Source organism: Dromiciops gliroides, chromosome 3 (assembly GCF_019393635.1).
Source record: "Dromiciops gliroides isolate mDroGli1 chromosome 3, mDroGli1.pri, whole genome shotgun sequence".
Classification (NCBI taxonomy): domain Eukaryota; kingdom Metazoa; phylum Chordata; class Mammalia; order Microbiotheria; family Microbiotheriidae; genus Dromiciops; species Dromiciops gliroides.
The window spans coordinates 662,030,336-662,047,103 of record NC_057863.1 but is presented as its reverse complement, the minus strand read 5'-3'; the positions used below and the strand labels follow the sequence as shown (position 1 = coordinate 662,047,103).

Genomic DNA, 16,768 nt, shown 5'->3' with positions numbered 1-16,768 from the left:
TCACTGTGAAAGCCTTTCCACATTGATTATATTCATATGGTTTCTCTCCAGTGTGAATTCTCTTATGTGCAGCAAAACTGTAGCTGCATATGAACTTCTTTCCACACTGATTACATTCATAAGGTTTCTCTTCAGTGTGGATTCTCTCATGCTAAGCAAGACTAGAACTACCTGTGAAAGTCTTTCCACACTGATTACATTTATAGAATGTATTTTTTTTTAGTGAGGCAATTGGGGTTAAGTGACCTGCCCAGGGTCACACGGCTAGTAAGTGTTAAGTGTCTGAGGCCGGATTTGAACTCAGGTACTCCTGACTCCTGGGCAGTGCTCTATCCACTGTGCCACCTAGCCACCCCTACACTGATTACATTTATAAAACTTTTTTCCAATGTGAATGTTCAGAACAATGAACTGCATATCTTCTCATTCCATGGTAAAATCTAGCATGGCAAGGAAGAGATGACTGAAGGGATGAGGATGCTTTACATTCATTGTATTCAACAGGTTCCTTTCTAATGTGAATTTTCTGAAGAGGAATGAACTTAGAGTGCCTCTTCAATTTCACCAAACTTGCAGATACTCTTACCCACCTTGGCATCAGAGTCACAGATTTCTTTCAAATTGCAGTTACAGGCACCATCACTCTCAAATCTAAGCTGGACAAATTCTTTGACAGAAATGTTCACCTTTGTAGCCATCTTCACTTCCAACCTGGTCTCTCCACCTGAAGAAAACAATTATGTATTAACAGAAAGATACATATACCTAAATGTATGTTCTTTTGTCATGTGGCATAATGTAACTTTATTCATATTCTATTTCCCCACTCAAAAAGAAGAATTTTTTATTTAAAATAAATCTTTGGAAACACCTACAAGATGGCTTATTTTATTTTGTAAATAGTAATTTTTCCCCCATTACATGTAAAGGTAGCTTTCAAAATTTATTTCCCATATTATTTTGAGTTTCAGTTTTTTTACTCTCTCCTTTTCCTTCTCCCTTCCCAAAATGGCAAGCAATCTAATACAGCTTTTACATGTGGAATGATATGTATATATTTCCACATTGTTCATGTTGTGAAAGAAAAAACAGGTCAAAAGGAAAAAACCAGTGTAGTGAACATTTCAAAGTTGCAGTGTTAGACAAAGAAAGGGAAAAGAAAATAGGGTTATTCAGAGAGGGATCCTTTCTCACAATCAAGCTGGTCTCAGTTCTAGGACCCAAAGACCCCAAGCCTCAGGATTCAAGGATATTTATACAGAATGACTCCTCCAACTATTTATCATAACCCAAGCAGTACAAATACAATAAGTATGGAATAGGGAGAAAGAAGCCATCTGATACTAGCATAGTCACTTGCAATTCTATATAGTTTTGTTTGTTTGTTTTCAGGCAATTGGGGTTAAGTGACTTGCCCTGGGTCACACATCTAGTCAGTGTTAAGTGTCTGAGGTTGTATTTGAACTCAGGTACTCTTAAATCCAGGGCCAGTGCTCTATCCACTGCGCCACCTAGCTGCCCCTATATATTGTTTTAAAATAACACTGTTACTAAGTAAGACGCTCATAACATATGAAAGCAGATCCTGGATTGCATCTTTGCCATCTTGGATGTGTCCTCTCTAGCCTTTATTTCTCTGACTTTTTTCTCAACTATCAAGACTTTCCACCATATTGGTTAAGCTTGGCCTGCCAACTTCTCTCCAGCTCTCATTGGTCCCTTATACATCAGAAGGTACTATTTTAGGCATTTGACCTTTAAGCTGATTGGTGGCTAGACTGTAACCACAACTGGAAGTCAGGTTAAGCTTGTGGAGTAGGCAAGTTAGCATTTGCCCTAGCTCCTTTCAATATCTATCTTGGTTACTTCATTATCATTTACTTAAGCTACTAAAGAATATCTAAATCATTTAAATGACAGTTTGTAGTCTATAAACTGATTAATACTACTGTTAAATCACTTATATTTAAGGGGTGGGGGAAATCTCACCTTCCCCTTTTTCATCACTGGTCGGGGTTACAATCTACGCGCAAAAACTAGCTAATCGGAACGCAGTATTCCCACCCCTCTTCCTTGTATGGGCATAACTCAGGAGTGGACCTTATACTTCCTTATATGGACACAACTCTGGAGAGGACCTAATTGAGACCAGGGCTCCTTGAACCATGTGACCGTGCCAACCTGAGGGGGAGGAGAGGATCTGAGACCTTTGTCCTACAAGCAGGTCAGGGAAGTATGACTGACTGTTATAACCACATTGAGAGGAGACAACTACCCATTTCTCACAATCCCTCCTCTTTATTTTTGACTATTTGGCTCCTCTCATTCCATTTATTGAATATTTCCTCTGCCTTTTGGCTAGGCAGATTAGAGCATCAGATGACCCTTTTTGCCCCTCTGGGCTGTTTCTTTCTTGATTTAGACTCAGATTTGGAGAAATGCTCAGATGCCATGTGGAGGTAAATTCAGGTAGCAATAGTAACTGAAATGATGAGCAGGATGCTCTCAGAAAAACCTGGAAAGAATTATATGAGCTGATACACAGTGAGATGCACTGTATACAAAGTAACAACAATATTGTAAACTGTGAATGACTTGGTTATTCTCAGCAACTCAATGTTTCAAGTCAACTCTGAAGGATTTATGAAAAATGAGGTCCATCTCCAGAGAAAGAACTGATGGTATCTGAAACATATTTTTAGTGTCTTTTTCTGATTTTTTGTCTGCTTTTTTTGACAACCTGACTAATGTGGAAATATTTTGCATAACTACTCATGTGTAACTGATTTTGAATTATTTGAGTTCTGAAGGGGAGGTGGGAAGGGAAGGAGGAAGAGCATTTGGAATACAGTTGTTGTTTTTTTAATAATAAAAGTATTTTATTATGCTCCAGTTACATGTAAAGTTTTCAACAAAGGGCAGCTAGGTAGGGCAGTGGATAGAGGAGACAGGAGAACCTCAGTTCAAATCCAGCCTCAGACACTAGATAACTTACTAGCTGTGTGACCCTGGGCATGTCACTTAACCCCAATTACCTCACCAAAAAACGGTTTTGTTATTTGTTTTCATAAGATGTTTAGTTCCAAATTTTTCTCTCTCCCTCCCATCCCTACTCCCACCCCAAGATAGAAAGCAATATGATGTAGGTTCCATATGTGCAATCACATTAAACATCTTTCTTCATTAGTCATTTTGTAAAAGAAGAATCAGAACACAAGTTAAAACCAAAAAAAAAAAAAGAAAAGAAAAGAAAAAGAAGAAGTCGAAAGAGTAGGATTCAATCTGCATTCAGAATCTAAAGATTTGGTTTTTTGTTTTTTTCTGGATGTGGAGAACATTTCTATCATGAGTTCTTTTTTTTCTTTTTTGTGAGGCAATTGGGGTTAAGTGACTTGCCCAGGGTCACACAGCTAGTAAGTGTTTAAGTGTCTGAAGCCAGATTTGAACTCAGGTCCTCCTGAATCCAGGGCCAGTGCTCTATCGACTGTGCCGCCTAGCTGCCCCCTATCATGAGTTCTTTAAAACTGTTTTGGATCATTGCCCTGCTGAGAAGAGCTAAGTCTATCACGGTTGATCATCACACACTGTTGCTGTTACTGTGTACAATGTCTTCATGGTTCTGCTCACTTCACTCAGCCTCAGTCCGCTTCAGTCTCTCCAGGTTTTTCTGAAATCTGCCTGCTCATCCTTTCTTAGAGCACGATAGTATTCCATTTCATTCATATGCCACAATTTGTTCAGCCATTCCCCTGATTTCCAGTTCTTTGCCACCACAAAGAGAGCTGCTATCAATGTTTCTGTGTATATGGATCCTTCTCCCTGAGAATATTATTACCATGGGCCCCCTGCTGAGAGAACATGGGTTGACCTTTCTAAGGTTCAGTGTCAGGAAGTTACCTCACATCAACATGAGACCACTCTCAACCAATTAACTTGAAGCAGTGTGTAAGGCAGATGGTTTTGTGAGTTGGTGGTTGGAACCTCCTGAGGGGTTGGTAGGAGAACCAGGTTGGGATGTGAACTCTGATCTCTCCTCTAGGATAGATAGGTTTTCCTATTCTATCAGACACTTGTCCTCTCTTTGCTAACCTCTAATATATTTTAATAAATGTTAAATACCTAAACTGTTAAACTGTTGTCCTAGGTAACTTTCTCCACACTGGGGACAGGTGACCATACACATTTAGTTTTGCCCACCACATCCCTTTTCTATGATCTCTTTGGGATACAGACCTAGTAGTGGTATTACTGGGTCAAAGGGTATGCACAGTCCCAAATTCTTTTGGGTATATGAAACACAAAGTTTTAAAATAGACTTTAAAATAGGTTTTACATGTAATTGGGAGGAAAATAAAATTCTAAATAAATGACAAAAAAAATTAAAATGAATTGCCTAATTTTGATGAAGGTCTAAATGACAACTGAATGCACTTTCTAATTCATAAGAGGGATAGGATTTCTATAGAATACGAATACTGCCTGAAGGTTTTGCCACATTTATTGTATTCCCAAGATGTCCCTCATGTGAATTCTCTGATGGTTAGCAAAACTGGATCTCAGTGTGAAAGCCTTTCCATAGATTACATTCATAAGGTTTCTCTCCAGTGTGGATTCTCTGATGTGCAGCACAACTGGACCTGTATCTGAACTTCTTTCCACACTGATAACATTCATAAGGTTTCTCTCCAGTGTGGATTCTCTCATGCCTAGCAAGACTGGATCTCACTGTGAAAGACTTTCCACACTGATTACATTCATAAGTTTTCTCTCCACTGTGGATTCTCTGATGTGCAGCAAGACTGGATCTCTCTGTGAAAGCCTTTCCACACTGATTACATTCATAAGGTTTCTCTCCAGTGTGGAGTCTCTGATGTCTAACAAGATGGGAGCTGACTGTGAAAGTCTTTCCACACTGATTACATTCATAAGGTTTCTCTCCAGTGTGAGATCTCTCATGCTGAGCAAGATTGGAGCTCTGTGTGAAAGCCTTTCCACACTGATTACATTCATAAGGTTTCTCTCCAGTGTGGAGTCTCTGATGTCTAACAAGATAGGAGCTGACGGTGAAAGTCTTTCCACACTGATTACATTCATAAGGTTTCTCTCCAGTGTGGGATCTCTCATGCTGAGCAAGACTGGAGCTCTGTGTGAAAGCCTTTCCACACTGATTACATTCATAAGGTTTATCTCCAATGTGTATTCTCTCATGCTTAGCAAGACTAGATCTCACTGTGAAAGCCTTCCCACACTGATTGCATTCATAAGGTTTCTCTCCAGTGTGGAGTCTCTGATGTCTAACAAGATAGGAGCTGACTGTGAAAGTCTTTCCACACTGATTACATTTATAAGGTTTCTCTCCAGTGTGAGATCTCTCATGCTGAGCAAGATTGGAGCTCTGTGTGAAAGCCTTTCCACACTGATTACATTCATAAGGTTTCTCTCCAGTGTGGAGTCTCTGATGTCTAACAAGATAGGAGCTGATGGTGAAAGTCTTTCCACACTGATTACATTCATAAGGTTTCTCTCCAGTGTGGGATCTCTCATGCTGAGCAAGACTGGAGCTCTGTGTGAAAGCCTTTCCACACTGATTACATTCATAAGGTTTATCTCCAATGTGTATTCTCTCATGCTTAGCAAGACTAGATCTCACTGTGAAAGCCTTCCCACACTGATTGCATTCATAAGGTTTCTCTCCAGTGTGGATTCTCTGATGTTTAACAAGATGGGAGCGGACTGTGAAAGTCTTTCCACATTGACTACATTCATAAGTTTTCTCTCCAGTGTGGATTCTCTGATGTGCAGCACGATGAGAACTCTGTGTGAAAGCCTTTCCACACTGATTACATTCATAAGGTTTCTCTCCAGTGTGTATTCTCCCATGCTTAGCAAGACTGGATCTCTCTGTGAAAGCCTTCCCACACTGATTACATTCATAAGGTTTCTCACCAATGTGTATTCTCCCATGCTTAGCAAGACTGGATCTCACTGTGAAAGCCTTCCCACACTGATTACATTCATAAGGTTTCTCTCCAGTGTGGATTTTCTGATGTACAGCAAGATAGGACCTCTTTCTGAAAGTCTTTCCACACTGATTACATTCATAAGGTTTCTCTCCAGTGTGGATTCCCTGATGTGCAACAAGACTGGATCTCTCTGTGAAAGCCTTTTCACACTGATTACATTTATAAGGTTTCTGTCCAGTGTGGATTTTCTGATGTCTAACAAGAGGGTACCTCTTTGTGAAAGTCTTTCCACACTGATTACATTCATAAGGTTTCTCTCCAGTGTGGATTCTCTGATGTCCAACAAAATCAGAGCTCCATGTGAAAGCCTTTCCACACTGATTACATTTATAAGGTTTCTCTCCAGTGTGGATTCTCTGATGTTTAACAAGATGGGAGCGGACTGTGAAAGTCTTTCCACACTGATTACATTCATAAGGTTTCTCTCCAGTGTGGATTCTCTGATGTGCAGCAAGATTGGATCTCTTTGTGAAAGCCTTTCCACACTGATAGCATTCATAAGGTTTCTCTCCAGTGTGGATTTTCTGATGTACAGCAAAACCGGAGCTGCATCTGAACTTCTTTCCACACTGATAGCATTCATAAGGTTTCTCTCCAGTGTGGATTCTCTGATGCACAGCAAAATGGGATTCCCCTGTGAAAGTCTTTCCACACTGATTACATTTATACAACTTTTTTCCATTGTGAATATTCTGATGCCTAATAAGATCTGAGTTTGAAGAAAAGGCCTTTCCACAACAATGAACTGCATATCTTCTCATTCCATGGTAAAATTTAGCAGGGCAAGGAAGAGATGAGTGAAGGGATGAGGATGCTTTACATTCATTGAATTCAACAGGTTCCTTTCTAATGTGAATTTTCTGAAGAGGAATGAACTTAGAGTTCAGACTGAAGGCCTTCCCACTTTTGTCACTTTTTTGATGTCTAATGAGATTAGAATTCAAATTCAAAGCCATTTCCAGATGATTGCCTTTGGATATTTGCATTTGAAGAGACTTCTCCTGGGCCTGAAAAGGCTCTAGATGTTTAGGAAACCATTTATTTTCTTCACAATCCTGAAAATATTCATTCCATGAAATATTCATTCTCTTGCTGTTCTTAAAGACTGAAGACTCTCTGAGTGCCTTTTCAATTTCATCAAACTCGCAGATACTCTTACCCGCCTTGGTATCAGAGTCACATATTTCTTTCAAATTGCAGTTACAGGCACCATCACTCTCAAATCTAAGCTGGACAAATTCTTGAACAGAAATGTTCACCTTTGTAGTTATCTTCTTCACTTCCAACCTGGTTTCTCCACCTGAAGAAAACAATTATGTATTAACAGTAAGATACATACACCTAACAAAAAAAAAAAAACATACATACACCTAAATATATGTTCTTTTGTCATGTGGAATAATGTCACCTTATTCATATTCTATTTCCCAACTAAAAATTAAGAATTTTTTATTGAAAATAGGCAGAAGGAACCTTTAGAAACACCTGCATACCACCTGACACCTATCAGATTGGCTAAAATGACAAAAAAGGAAAATAATAAATGTTAGAGAAGCTATGGAAAAATTGGAACACTAATGCATTGTTGGTGGAGCTGTGAACTGATCCAACCATTCTGGAGAGCAATTTGAAATTATGCCCAAAGGGCGATAAAGCTGTGCATACCCTTTGACCCAGCAATACCACTTTTGGGTCTTTTGCCCAAAGAAATCATGGAAAGGGGAAAGGGACCCACATGTACAAAAATATTTATAGCTGCTCTTTATGTGGTGGCAAGGAATTGGAATTTGAGGGGATGCCCATCAATTTGGGAATGGCTAGACAAGTTGGGGTATATGAATGTAATGGAATACTATTGTGCTGTAAGAAATGATGAGCAGGAGGAGTTCAGAGAAACCTGGAGGGTCTTGCGTGGGCTGATGATGAATGAGATGAGCAGAACCAGAAGAACATTGTACACAGTATCATCAACATTTGAGTGTTGATCTACTGTGATGGACTATATTCTTCTCAACAATGCAATGGTACAGAAGAGTTCCAGGGAACTCATGATAGAAGAAGATCTCCAAATCCAAAAAAAAAAAAAAAAAGAACTATGGAGTATAGATGCTGATTGAACCATACTATTTCTTTTGTTTTTGGTGCTGATGTTTTTCTATTTTGAGGTTTTTCATAATTGCTCTGATTTTTCTCTTATAACATGACTAATGCAGAAATATGTTTAATGGTATTGTGTGTATACATAAATATATATATCAGATTACCTGCTGTCTAGGGGAGGGGGAAGGGAGGGGAGGGAGAAAAATCTGAAATTGGAAAACTTGTATAAACAAAAGTTGAGAACTATCTTCACATGTAATGGGGGAAAAATAAAATGCTTTATTAATTAAAAAAAAAGAAGAAACACCTGCAACATGGCTTATATTATTTTGTAAATAGTAATTTTTTCCCCATTCCATGTAAAGGTAGCTTCCAAAATTTATTTTCCATACTATTGAGTTTCAATTCTTTTCCCTCCATCCTTTTCCTTCCCCCTTCCCAAAATGCTAAGCAATCTAGTATAGCTTTTACATGTGGAATGATTTATATACATTTCCACATTATTCATGTTGTGAAAGAAAAGACAGGTCAGAAGGGAAAAACCAGTGTAGTGAACATTTCAAAGTTGCAGTGTTGGACAAAGAAACGGAAAAGAAAATAGGTTTATTGAGAGAGGGATCCTTTCTCACAATAAAGTTGGTCTCAGTTCTAGGACCCAAAGACCCCAAGCCTCAGGATTCAAGGATATTTATACACAATGACTCCTCCCACTATATATCATAACCCAAGCAGTACAAATACAATAAGTATGGAACAGGGAGAAAGAAGCCAAAAGCTACTAGCAGAGTCACTTGCAATTCTATACATTGTTTAAAAATAACACTGTTGGGACAGCTAGGTGGCGCAGTGGATAGAGTACTGGCCCTGGAGTCAGGAGTACCTGAGTTCAAATCCGGCCTCAGACACTTAACACTTACTAGCTGTGTGACCCTGGGCAATTGCCTCCCTTAAAATTAAAAAAATAAAATAAAATAAAACTGTTACTGTAACAGGCTCATAACATAGGAAACCAGATCCTGGATTGCAATTTTGCCATCTTGGATGTGTCCTCTCTAGCCTTTATTTCTCTGACTTTTTTCTCAACTATCAAGACTTTCCACCATATTGGTTAAGCTTGGCCTGCCAACTTCTCTCCAGCTCTCATTGGTCCCTTATACATCAGAAGGTACTATTTTAGGCATTTGACCTTTAAGCTGATTGGTGGCTATACTGTAACCACAACTGGAAGTCAGGTTAAGCTTGTGGAGTAGGCAAGTTAGCATTTGCCCTAGCTCCTTTCAATATCTATCTTGGTTACTTCATTATCATTTACTTAAGCTACTAAAGAATATCTAAATCTTTTAAATCACAGTTTCTAGCCTATAAACTGATTAATACTACTGTTAAATCACTTAGTGATTAATATTTAAGGGGTGGGGGAAATCTCACTCATAGTATGAAAAATAGAAAAAAAAGAAAAAATGTGAAAATAGTATGTCTCAATCTTTTAGACTCCAATGTTTTTTCTCTTGATGTGGATAGCATTTTCCATCATGAGCCCTTTGGAAATGTCTTGGATCATTGTATTAGTGAGAAGAGCTAAGTCTTTCATAGATGATCATTGTACAATGTTGCTATTATGATGTACAATGTTCTGGTTTTGCTCATTTCACTTAGCATCAGTTCATAGAAGTCTTTGCAGGTTTTTCTGAAATCTGTCTGCTCCTCATTTCATATAGCACACTATTATTTCATCACATATCTATAGCACAATTTGTTCAGCTATTCACCAATTAACGGGCATGGCTTAAGTTTCCAATTATTTGGAACCATAAAACAAAGCATAATTTTAGACCAGTCATAATAGTTTATTTTTTCCAGTTACATGTAAAGAATTTTCAAATTTCTTTTTATAAGATTTTGAATTCCAAAGTTTTCTTCCTCTCTTCCCTCCTCCTTCCCCAATATATAAAGCAATGTGATATATGTTACATATGTACAATCATATTAAACATATTTCTACATTACTCCTGTTGTTAAAAAGAAAAATCAGAACAAAAGGGAAGAAAAACCAAAACAAATAAAACCTCAAAATAGGATGTTTTAATGTACATTCAGAGTCCACAGTTCTTTTCCCTGGATGTGGAGAGCATTTGCCATGATGAGTCCTTTGGAGTTTTCTTATAATACAGTATTGCTGAGAAGAGCTAAGTCTATCACAGTTGATCATCCCACAACGGTGCTGTTATTATGTACAACGTTCTCCTGGTTCTGCTCACTCAGCTTCAGTCCATTTAAGGCTTTCCAGGTTTTTCTGAAATCTGCCTGTTTATCATTTCTTTTAGCAAAATAGTATTCCATTACATTCATATACGACAACTGGTTCAGTCATTCCCCAATCCATGGCCATTCCTTGCATTTCTTTTTTGTTGTTGTTGTTCATTTGGGTTCTTTTAGCTGGGCAATGAGCATTAAGTGCCTTGCCCAGGGTCACACAGCTAGTAAGTGTCAAGTGTCCAAGGCTGGATTTGAACTCAGGTACTCCTGAATCCAGGGCTGGTGCTTTATCCACTGTGGCACCTAGCTGCCCCCTCATTCCTTCCATTTCTAATTATTTGGAAGGGCAAGAAAAGCAGCTACAAATCTTTTTGTACATGTAGGTCTCTTTTTATGATCTCTTTGGGATAGAGACTTAGTAATGATATGGCTGGATCAAATACTATGCACAGCTTTATTGCCCTTTCGGTATAGTTACAAATTGCTCTGGACAGGGTTTGGATCAGTTCACAACTCCAGCTACAATTCATTAGTGTTTCAATTTACCCACATCTCCATCAGTGATCATTTTCCTTTTCTGTCATATTAGCCAGTCTGAGAGGTGTCAGGTGGTTGTTTTCATTTTCATCCCTACTCGAAAGTGATTTAAAGCACTTCTCCATATGAGTAGCGGTCCCTTTGACTCCTGACCTTGAAAACTGCCTGCTCACATTCATTGGCCATTTGTCAATAGGGGAATGGCTTGTGTTCTTCTAAATGTGGTTAAGTTCTCTTTATGTTGGAGACATCAGGCCTTCTTCAGAAACACTTGCTATAAAAAAGTGATCCCCAACTTTCTGCTTTTCTTCTAATCTTGGTTACATTGATTGTGTTTCTGTAAGCATTTTTTCACTTAATGTAAGCAATATGATCCACTTTGCATTTCATGATGTTCTCTCTCTCTGGTTTGGGCCTAAAATCTTCCTCTGTCCACAAATCTGACAAACTACTCTCTGCTTTCCTAATTTGCTGGGGGTGCCACCCTTTATATCTATATCATGTACTCATTTTGACTGTACCTTGGTATAAGGTGTGAGATGTTTGTCTATGTTTAGTATCTGCCATACAATTTCCATGTCAACCAGCAGTTTTTGTCCAATAGGGAGTTCTTATACTAGAAGCTGTACTCTTTTGGTTTCTCAAACCCTATACTATAGTCCTTTACTCCTCCATTTGGTGTACCTAACCTATTCCACTGATCTTGCACTCCACATCTTAGCCATTACCAGAGAGTTTTGATGACTGCTGCTTTATAATATAGTTTTAGATGGGTATGGCTAGGCCACCTTCCTTTGCATTTATTAATTTTCTTCATATTCTTGTCCTTTAGTCCTTCCAGAGAAATTTTCTATTTTTTCTATCTCTATAAAACAATTATTTTATGGTAGTTTGTGATTGTTTATCCTTCATTCTTTTTTTTAATGTATTTTATTGATTGATTGATTTATTTTTCCGTTACATGTAAAGATAGTTCTCAACTTTTGTTTATACAAGCTTTCCAATTTCAGATTTTTCTCCCTCCCTCCCCCCTCCCCTAGACAGCAGGTAATCTGATATAGGATATATATATATATATATATATATATATATATATATGTATATATATATATATATAAATACACACATAATAACATTAATCCTATTTCTGCATTAGTCATGTTATAAGAGAAAAATCAGAGAAATGATGAAAAAACTCAAAATAGAAAAAACAACAGCACCAAAAACAAAAGAAATAGTATGGTTCATTCAGCATCTATACTCCACAGTTCTTTTTTTTTTTTTCTTGGATTTGGAGATCCTCTTCTATCATGAGCTCCCTGAAACTCTTCTGTACCATTGCATTGGTGAGAAGAATATAGTCCATCACAGTAGATCAACACTCATTGTTGATGATACTGTGTACAATGTTCTTCTGGTTCTGCTCATCTCACTCATCATCAGCCCACGCAAGACCCTCCAGGTTTCTCTGAACTCCTCCTGCTCATCATTTCTTACAGCACAATAGTATTCCATTGTATTCATATACCACAACTTGTCCAGCCATTCCCCAATTGATGGGCATCCCCTCAGCTTCCAATTCCTTGCCATCACATAAAGAGCAGCTATAAATATTTTTGTACATGTGGGTCCCTTTCCCCTTTCCATAATTTCTTTGGGCAAAAGACCCAAAAGTGGTATTGCTGGGTCAAAGGCTATGCACAGCTTTATCGCCCTTTGGGCATAATTCCAAATTGCTCTCCAGAATGGTTGGATCAGTTCACAGCTCCACCAACAATGCATTAGTGTTCCAATTTTTCCATAGCTTCTCCAACATTTATTATTTTCCTTTTTTGTCATTTTAGCCAATCTGATAGGTGTCAGGTGGTACCTCAGAGTTGTTTTAATTTGCATCTCTCTAATCAATAGTGATTTAGAGCATTTTTTCATATGGGAATAGATAGCTTTGGTTTCTTCATCAGAAAACTGCCTGTTCATATCCTTTGACCATTTCTCAATTGGGGAATGACTTGGATTCTTATAAATTTGATTTAGTTCCCTACATATTTTAGAGATGAGGCCTTTATCAGAAGTACTGGCCTCAAAAATTGTTTCCCAGCTTTCTGCCTCCCTTCTAATTTTGGATGCATTGCTTCTGTTTGTACAAAATTTTTTTTAATTTAATGTAATCAAAATCATCCACTTTGCATTTTATAATATACTCTATCTCTTGTTTGATCATAAACTGTTTTCCTTTCCAAAGATCTGATAGGTAGACCATTCCTTTCTCTCCTAATTTACCTATGGTATCACCTCTTATGTCTAAATCGTGTATCCATTTTGACCTTATTTTAGTATTAGGTGTAAGATGTTGGTCTATGCCTAATTTCTGCCATACTATCTTCCAGTTTTCCCAGCAGTTTTTGTCAAATACTGAATTCCTATCCCAGAAGCTGGAGTCTTTGGGTTTATCAAACACTACATTACTAGTGTCATTTACTACTGCATTTCCTGAGCCTAGCCTGTTCCATTGATCCTCCACTCTATTTTTTAGCCAGTACCAGATAGTTTTGATGACTGCCGCTTTATAGTAAACCTCCAGGTTTGGTACTGCTAACCTACCTTCCTGTGAATTTTTTTCATTATTTCCCTGGATATTCTTGAATTTTTGTTTTTCCAGATGAATTTTGTTATTATTTTTTCTAGCTCTATAAAATAATTTTTAGGTAGTCTGATTGGTATGGCACTGAATAAGTAAATTAATTTAGGCAGTATTGTCATTTTTACTATATTAGCTCTGCCTATCCATGAGCAATTGATATCTTTCCAATTATTTAGATCTGATTTGATTTGTGTGAAGAGTGTTTGGTAGTTGTGTTCATAGAGTTCCTGGGTTTGTCTTGGTAAGTAGACTCCCAAATATGTTATATTATCTACCATTACTTTAAATGGAATTTCTCTTTCTATCTCTTGCTGCTGGGCTTTGTTAGTCATGTATAGAAATGCTGATGATTTCTGTGGATTTATTTTGTATCCTGCTACTTTGCTAAAGTTGTTAATTGTTTCAAGTAATTTTTGAGTTGATTCTCTAGGATTCTTTAAGTATACCATCATATCATCTGCAAAGAGTGATAATTTTGTTTCCTCCTTGCCTATTCTAATTCCTTTAATTCCTTTCTCTTCTCTGATTGTGAAAGCTAACATTTCTGGACAATATTAAATAACGGGTGATAATGGACATCCCTGTTTCACCCCTGATCTTATTGGGAAGGCCTCTAATTTATCTCCATTGCATATAATACTTGCTGATGGCTTTAGGTAGATACTGTTTATTATTCTAAGGAAAGCTCCACCTATTCCTAAACTCTCTAGTGTTTTTATTAGGAATGGGTGCTGTTATTTTGTCAAAATCTTTCTCTGCATCTATTGAGATAATCATATGATTTTGGTTGGTTTTCTTATTGATGTGGTTGATTATGTTAATAGTTTTCCTAATGGTGAACCAGCCCTGCATTCCTGGTTTAAATCCCACCTGGTCATAGTGTATTATCCTGGTGATCACTTGCTGTAATCTCCTTGCTAATATCTTATTTAAGATTTTAGCATCAATATTCATTAGGGAAATTGGTCAATAAATTTCTTTCTCTGTTTTTGCTTTGCCTGGTTTATCCTTCATTCTTGAAGAGGATCAAGATATTGGGGGTGATGTCATGACTTACAATGAACAGGATTTGAGGGAGGAAAGACTGTGCAAAGTCACCAACCTCAGTCTCTCCTCCAGACAAATCTGGGTCCAGTGGCTAGATGTTTATCGGGACAAGTGGACATAGCCCCAAATGTACTGAATGACCTTTGCCTTTTCAATTAAGTTCTTAATCAGGTCTCAGTTTGTCTGAGGCAATGCCCATTCAGAGACTGAGTGTAGGTCATTTTTGTCCTTCATTCTGAAAGAGGACCATAAAATCAGGGTGATCTCATGGGTCCAGTGACAAGATAGATATATATCAGCACCACTGAAGATGGGTCAGGATATTTCATGCAATTGGAGTTGAATGACTTGCCCCATGACATGCACTTAATCAAAAAAATAGATAAGGAGCCAAGGCTGGGGAAGGAAACCAGCAAGTTGCCTGAGCTCTCCCAAATTTTCCTCAGAAATAAAGTTTAAAATATGCCTCAACATATTCTGGAGCTGTAAAACCTGAAAAAAAAAATGGAGTGAAACAATTGACAACCTAGAAGATCTTCAGGAAAGGTCTGTCTCACCAGGGTAAAGGGGGAGGACAAGTCAGCTCAGAAGGTGTCTGGTCAAGCCACCAAAGGGCTACAACCCTCAACACAGATCAGCAGTTGGGGCCCCCCAGTCCAAGCACAACAAGGTAGTAGTACAACAGGCCAGTTGTGAGTCCCCTGGCTTCAATGCAGAAGGGAATCTGCCAGCTGGGGTAGGTGTTACCCAAAACAAGACCAACTAGGCTGGGCCACTCCAGTGCAGTGAGCAAGCTGAAAGGAGCTAAGGCCTCAGAGCAAAAAGGTAATGACTTAGATCTTTTGAAAGGAGGCAATAGCAGTCCACAAGGAAGTGTACTTTAGCTTTAGTTACTCTGCACCTAACACACTGGATTCATTTTTAAATTTTTGAACTCAGAATACCTATCAGTATTTTGTAAATGAGTAAAGCCAGGGCATTTGAATCAAGTAAAGTAAGGCAGAAGTTCTATGGAAAGGACATGATAGAGCAAACCTATGAGCTCTCTTTCTGTATCTTCAACATGCCACTGTCTTAGTCATTTCATTCCTCATTGAACCATTTTATTTTGCTTTCCAGTACTTGCACACTCCCCATGCCTACATCATGAAGGAACAATGCCTGACCAATCTCTTTGGGTCCTGGTTGGATCTCCCTTCCTAAAGAGTTTTTCCTTTTTCCTCTTCTACAGTAGCTACCACCTAAGGTACCTGCCTAGAGCGTTCCTACAACTTCTTTGCTGGCCAGTGGGAGGAGCACCTTGAAACCTTGCCTGTATAAAACAGACTAGAATTTCAGATTAAAGGAAAGTTGTCAGTAGGTCTTTACCCTTCTTCTCAGCTTTAAATACAAGCTGTTGTGCTGTTTACCTTGATATTGTATCAAGCTTCAGCAGTGGACACTAATGTCTTTGTTACTAATCCAGAGATACTTTCAAGGCCTGGGATGTCTGCCCTGGAGGGGAACTGGAGTTCCCACACAGTAGCAGATAGAGCACTTCACTGGGCCACATAGACTCATTTTGGTGTTTAAAAAAACACTTGAGCTTTCCCTTGTCTGCCCTACCTCAAATCAAAAAACCGGGAACCCTCTGAACCTTAGAACAGTGCAGCTTGGAAGCAGGGCCCCACAGTCAAGTAAAAAATGGCAAGATGAGCAAGCAAAGAGAGTTGAGAACAATAGAAAGTTTCTTGAAAGAAAAGGAAGATCGAGGTGCACTCACAGAAGCGGATAGCAACCTCAGGGCCCCTACATCCAAAGCTTCCAAGAAAAATATGAACTGGACTTCAGCCATGAAATTGCTCAAAAGGGACTTTGAAGAGAAAGTAGGAGAGATAGAAGGAAGATTTAGAGAGGTGGAGGAAAAAATGGAAAGAGAAATGAGAGCAATGCAAGAGAGTTATGAGAAAAAAGTCAACAGCTTGAAAACCCAAATGGAAAAGAAGATTAAAAAAAACTGTCTGATAAAAGTTATTGCTTAAGAACTAGGATTGAACAAATGGAAGCTAGTGACTTTATAAGAAACCCAGACACAGCAAAGCAAATCCAAATGAATAAAAAAATAGAGGGCAATGTGAAATATCTCCTTGGAAAAACAGCTGACCTAGAAAATAAATCTAGGAGA

At 38.3% G+C, this 16,768-nt stretch overlaps 1 protein-coding gene across 1 annotated transcript in view; it reads right to left on the bottom strand.

The window, feature by feature from the left end:
- The window catches only part of LOC122748411 (zinc finger protein 420-like), a 29,455-nt gene that overhangs the window by 520 nt on the left and 12,167 nt on the right, over nucleotides 1–16,768 (bottom strand). Inside the window, exons 5-8 of the mRNA XM_043994050.1 lie at nucleotides 7,183–7,323; nucleotides 4,650–6,732; nucleotides 2,741–2,768; nucleotides 96–151 (exon numbers count right to left, since the gene is read on the bottom strand). Coding sequence (XP_043849985.1) covers nucleotides 96–151; nucleotides 2,741–2,768; nucleotides 4,650–6,732; nucleotides 7,183–7,323 — 2,308 coding nt within the window. The remainder of the gene's footprint in view (nucleotides 1–95; nucleotides 152–2,740; nucleotides 2,769–4,649; nucleotides 6,733–7,182; nucleotides 7,324–16,768) is intronic.